The sequence below is a fragment of the Lactuca virosa genome, chromosome 7, assembly GCF_052849685.1.
Source record: "Lactuca virosa cultivar CGN04683 chromosome 7, Lactuca_virosa_CGN04683_v6, whole genome shotgun sequence".
Classification (NCBI taxonomy): domain Eukaryota; kingdom Viridiplantae; phylum Streptophyta; class Magnoliopsida; order Asterales; family Asteraceae; genus Lactuca; species Lactuca virosa.
The window spans coordinates 43,865,101-43,871,710 of record NC_136432.1 but is presented as its reverse complement, the minus strand read 5'-3'; the positions used below and the strand labels follow the sequence as shown (position 1 = coordinate 43,871,710).

The 6,610-nt window shown below is 36.1% G+C and overlaps 1 protein-coding gene across 1 annotated transcript; it reads left to right on the top strand.

The window, feature by feature from the left end:
* Positions 1-2,469: 2,469 nt before the first annotated feature.
* On the top strand, positions 2,470-6,394 carry LOC145124912 (GDSL esterase/lipase At5g45960-like). The gene is made up of 5 exons (XM_079060391.1): positions 2,470-2,813; positions 3,190-3,320; positions 4,584-4,823; positions 5,719-5,977; positions 6,096-6,394. Exons 1-5 carry the CDS (start codon positions 2,567-2,569, stop codon positions 6,284-6,286), a joined length of 1,068 nt encoding a protein of 355 aa, XP_078916517.1. The 5' UTR covers positions 2,470-2,566; the 3' UTR covers positions 6,287-6,394.
* Positions 6,395-6,610: the final 216 nt, after the last annotated feature.

Here is a 6,610-nt window from a genome sequence, read left to right as displayed (position 1 = left end):
CTTGCCTGCATTGGTTTTATTTGACTCGGGGGTGAGTCGGTCATTTGTATCACATACTTTTAGTAAGGAGTCCAGCATGCCAGTGGGCGAGCTAGAGTGTCCGTTGCGAGTTTCGATCGCCAACGAGCACGGGGTTTCTGCTTCTTCGGCCTCTCGAGGATGCGGGTTGGAGATCTTCGGAGTGTCCTTTTGATAGATATTATACCGATTCCCGTGGGGGATGTGTGTGTGATCGTAGGGATGGATTGGCTTAGCCGTTTTGGTGTCATGATAGATTGTGAGGGCCAGCGAGTGGTAGTTTGAACCCCAAGTGGGGGAAAACTGATTGTATATGGCGAGGGCACCAGAGTGGGATCAGGGTTCTGTTCAGCTGCCAGGGCTCGGCAGTATAATCAGCACGGGTGTGCGGGTTATCTAGTGTATGTGGTGGATACGCGGGCTAGGGATCCGACTCCAGTTTCAGAGGTTCCAGTGGTTAGAGAGTTTACTGACGTGTTCCCGGAGGAGTTATCAGGAGTGCCTCCGGAGAGGCAGGTCGAGTTCAGGATCGACCTAGTGCCGGGTGCGGCCCCTATTGCCAAGGCTCCGTACCGGTTGGTACCACCAGAGATGCAAGAGTTGTCATCACAGCTGCAGGAACTGCTGGGAAAGCAGTTCATTCGACCTAGCAGTTCTCCATGGGGAGCACCGATCCTCTTCGTCAGGAAAAAGGACGGTTTGCACCGGATGTGCATTAATTATAGGGAGCTGAACAAGTTGACGGTGAAGAACCGTTATCCACTCCCGAGGATAGACGACCTCTTCGATCAGTTGCAGGGTGCATCTTGGTTCTCCAAGATTGATTTGAGGTCGGGATATCATCAGGTCCGGGTCAGAGAGGAGGACGTGGAGAAGACCGCATTTCGAACTCGTTATGGTCATTACGAGTTCGTGGTGATGCCCTTTGGGCTCACCAACGCGCCGGCAGTATTCATGGACCTGATGAATCGGGTCTGTAGACCGATGCTTGATCGCTCGGTCATTGTGTTCATAGATGATATCTTGGTGTATTCCAAGACCCGAGAGCAGCACGAGGAGCACCTCAGGGAGTTGTTGGGAGTTCTGAGACGAGAACGGTTGTATGCCAAGTTCTCGAAGTGTGAGTTTTGGTTGCGAGAGGTCCAGTTCCTCGGACATCTCGTTAACCAAGAGGGGATTTTGGTCGACCCGGCCAAAATAGAGGCGGTCATGCAGTGGGAGGTTTCGAAATCTCCCTCAGATATCAGGAGTTTTCTGGGATTGACAGGGTACTACCAGAGATTAATACATGATTTCTCCAAGATTGCAGAATAAATGTAATAAAAACATAAATAATACTAAGAGAGCTTACTACAAGTAGAGAGATCGTAGAATTCCGACCATCCTAACCGAATATAAGACAAGACGAGACAATGACGGTCGATAAGATGTCGGTGTGATCAATATCACAATCATAAGGTTAAAGAAGTGGTAAGGTAGTCGAAAACGGAGACGTTTGTTGTGTTTGGCAGCCGATGACCAAAAAACGATCAACAATAAAAGGTTATCTAGCCGGAAAGAAAAAACAATCAACCCGGAAAAAACCTGCCTGGAATAGCACAGATGGAGGCTCGATCCTAACATAGAACCGTGTCATACTGGTGTACGTCATAGAGACAAATACTTGATAATGATAGACACATATGTGTGAAGGCACTGTTGGTGCAAACATTGATTTTGATACCATGCTTGATTGTTGAAATACCCTTTGGGGTTTGTGTTGTATTGCATTTGTTTAAATGATAAAGTTAAAATACGATATTTATATAAAAAGAGACCCTAGAGGCCTAGAATATACAAGATATGCAAAATAAGAACCAATTTACAATATTTAATTAACAACATTTGTACATCTTCATGTCATTTCTTAAAAATTAAAATATATAATACAAAAAAACTCAATAATTGACGAATCTATCAGATTTCTAGAGGGCCACTCTCATAAATAGGGGCAACAATCAGGGCAGTTAGCTAGTAACCAAAACCTATCACAAGCAGTAGTGGTTACATTCAATACCCTCACAACAATTTAAACTTACAAAAAGGCTAAAAAGCAAGAAGAAAAAAAAAGAAACAACATTGATGGAACAGCAGCCATGCATAACACTTTAAAATTACAGAAATAAATAAATGCTCTCAAATTATTAGGATGTTTAAAATTTGATATATAATTTAGTGAAACTATCTATTTAATAGGTAAAATCTCACATAGACGAATCCTAATTAGGAAGTCGTGTTAATAAGGAACCCACTGCATTAATTTGTTGAATGTGCATAAGATGACACATATTTCATATTTGCAAATAGGTACACCTACAAAAACGATATTATGATCGGACTAAAATATCATATACATATATTAACTCTTAAAAAATTCAATTATTGTGGAGGAAAAATAAATATTTGTTTAATTTTTTAAGTCCAAAAGAAGTCACTCGGGCAAGCCATGCATTTTGGATCGAACTCTATATATACATATTATTACTTATCATAAAAATCTTGACTGAAAATGAGTTCCATAATCTCTCTTCTTGGGCTTCTACTCGTCATCAATATTCTATCTTTGCAATATTCTTATGCTCAGAAGAGCAAAATCTCTGCAGTTTTTGTGTTTGGAGACTCGACTGTGGACCCTGGAAACAACAATTACATTTCCACCTACTCAAGAGGGAACTTCCCTCCTTATGGCAAAGATTTCGCCAATCATGAGCCCACCGGAAGGTTCAGCAATGGCCGACTTGTCACTGATTTTATAGGTAAATATCATGTACTCTACTTTTCTTACGTCAAATATGACCCAAGTTAGATACTTCCCTTTATAAAGTTATTAATAAACATATTATAAAGACCATGAATGTGTAATTATGAGCTCTCAAAAATACTTGCTTCATCGTCGTCAGCCATTCAAAATTCAACAGGATTACAAACTTGATAAATGAAGCGTAATCAGAAGATGTATTTTTACTCACATGGCGCGCACTAGCTACATGAATTGTTCTTTTAACACTGATAGGACGAGATTTGATTTTGAACAATTCAGCAACACAGTGATTTGATTTTCTTAATGCTGATACCATTATCATTAATATTCATCTAATCAAATTCGGTTTTATACATTTGCATTCCATTCAGCTGAATTTTTGGGGGTTAAAAAGAATTTGCCTCCTTACTTGGATCCACGTTTAACCATTGAAGACCTCATGACTGGTGTTAGCTTTGCCTCTGCTGGTGCTGGTTTCGATCCCATTACCTCCCAACTTGGCGTAATCTCTCTCTCTCTCTCTCTCTCTCTCTCTCTCTCTCTCTCTCTCTCTCTCTCTCTCTCTCTCTCTCTCTCTCTCTCTCTCTCTCTCTCTCTCTCTCTCTCTCTCTCTCTCTCTCTCTCTCTCTATATATATATATATATATATATATATATATATATATATATATATATATATATATATATATATATATATATATATATATATATATATATGGGAAAAGTGAATATACCCTTAAGGGTATATAAGCTTAGGTACCCAAATACGTTAATTTTCTTAAAATCCAACCCCTAACTTGATTAATTTCAAGATTTTCAAAATTTCACTATTATCTTCCTCTTACATCACATCTTTTTGTCGAACACTGCTAGGCTATATAGATTATAGTTGAAAATGAAAATTATGTAAAAGAACAATAAATATGAAATTTATAAAAGTCTTCGAAGTAAATCAACTTAGAAGTTGAATTATAAGAACATTGGACAATTATAATGTATATATATATGACACAAAACGATGTAGTATGAGTTTGAGTATCTAAGCTTATATACCCTTAAGGGTATATTCACTTTTCCATAAATATACCCTTAAGGGTATATTCACTTTTCCATATATATATATATATATATATATATATATATATATATATATATATATATATATATATTGAATTGATAAATGACAGAATTTAATCATACATCATAATAGTAAAAAAAAAGAAGTAAGATGGCTCTCACTTGTCATGATGAATGGTATCTTTCTATTCATATATGTTATGTCGATTTCTATGTGGGCGCAAAAATTTATTTAATTTGTCCCCTGGATAAGACGTGAAGGACTAATGTTTCCATATGTAAATTATTTTACTTGCATAACAATTTATATGCATGCAGTCGTGGGACGTTCAACATCAACATTTTGTACTTGTTCATGTATATCTCCAACTTATTGTGGTCCTAGAAATTAATGTTCCTATACATGCAATCCAAATACTGTTCATACATGTGTTTTTAAGTACCTTTCATGTGGACTTTTGGTAGGATATTGTAGGGTCGGGTCGCCATGAGTTTAAAGAACATCACATGATTGCAATGAAGTTCGTACGTAGTATACACGCGTAAGATTTTTGTCAAATGTCAAGTAGTAGTACTTGTTTATGCTGTTTAGAAAGTGAAAGAACATGATATTTGTCTGTCATTAGAATCGATGTTTAATTAGCATTATACTCATTAATCAATGCACAAACATGTGGTCCATTTGCAGAGAGCACTTACACAACCACAACAACTGGATTTATTCAGAGAATATAAAAGAAAACTACAAGCGGCAATAGGAAAAGAAAGTACAGATGATCTGGTTAGGAATGCAGGGTACATAGTTAGCTCGGGCACCAATGATTTCACCTTCAACTACTATGGACCTGTACTTGTTCGACGCTCAACTTATCCCAATATCGCGGATTATCAGAAATTTCAGTGGCATTTGATTGAACAATTCATGCAGGTTTTCCATATTTCATCTTCCTTGTTACATGATAATTTTGATATTAATATCGTAGGGATAGATCCAGGAAAATATCTAAATAAGCAAACTCAAAATTGTTATATTATATATACACATAAATCAAGGACAACAATAGTAAGCTATCATTTTTGTTACATTCTTTGTCGGGGAAAATGACTAAAACAACCTTCTATTTTCTATATATTTATTTACAAAACCAACATTAAACCCCAAAAAATCGGGCATGGCAAGTATCAAGGAATTCATCAATAAATGAATGATAGAAATTTTATTTGTTTTATATAACGCTTTTCTACATTCTGTTCAAAAGCGGAGGGTTAGTCATTAATGATACTAGACAATTTCATGTGATTGACCCAACTGCACGTTATAACTTAACCACATATCAATATATCATGTGACGCCTTAATCTTGATTGACACGTAGCTGCAATAGCTTTCCAATGAACAGAAAACATAATCAAAGAAAAAGCAGTAGCGAAAATGTTAGTCCAGTCATATAATCAATTATTCATTGTAGATGAATAATAATTTCAGTAGAAACCATCAGTAACCAACCAACTGTATTGCTTCAATAAGTTTTAAGTACATAACTTTATTTAAATCAATTAAAATCATGATAAAAGAGATTCAGCAACGACTTATACTATTAACGAGTTATGGAGGGACACAGCTTATTATATCATAAATGATATGTTGGGACAGGATGAAGAAGATAATTTATTATTTAATTAAACGATACATCTTTATTATTTAATTAAACGATATCTTTAATATAAACGTTTTTTTCTGTCCTACATATATTACTGTTGAAGGACGACAACTTGGTGTGAATAGTTATGATGTAGCTCCAATATAATGATTATGAATTACAGGATCTGTTGGATGAGGGTGCAATGAAGATAGGAGTGGTTGGTATACCTCCAATTGGATGCTTGCCTGCTATCATTACCATCAACTCAAAGAAACCTATCTCCAATCGTGAATGTATTGAAAATCTTAATTCCCTTGCAAGAGATATTAATCAAATGCTAAAAACTAATCTTAAAGGCCTTCAAAGACCTGGCACCAAGATCGTGTATGCAGATATATACAACCCTCTCATCGATATGGTTAACCATAAGACTAAATATGGTAACTCCATCACTCTACATCTATTGTTTTTCATCAAAACTGATATCGATCATGCAATCAAACTATGATTGAGTCTTTTGTGTTTTAAGATAATGTTTTTTTCTTGTTCCCTTGATAGGTTTTGAAGAGGCTCATAAGGGTTGTTGTGGAACTGGTTTGATTGAAGCAGATTTTGGGTGCAACCCAACTTCTCCATTGTGTGATGATGTCTTAAAGTATGTATTTTGGGATGCATTCCATCCGACCGAAAAGGGTTACCAGATTATCTTCAATTCCCTCAAATCGCTCATTCAAGATAACATTGCATGAGTGTTACATCCCATGATTATTGTATCTTTTTCGGTGTTTTAAATTTTTGACCATTTGTAACACACTGTAGTCAATAATCTCAAATAAAAGTATAATGTTTCTTTAGAATTTCAAAAAACTAAATATACATACAGATTACCAGTTGATATATAAAGATAACTCCTCACCGGGAAAAACTTAAAAAACAATCCACAATCCAGCCGAGTCGTAACTGAAAACAAACTAATGCAGAAACCAAACATCTAAAATATTGACAACTGAAACCTAAACCATAATGCAAAATATTATCTTAGAATTTTGGGATCTTAAGAATATCAATATACT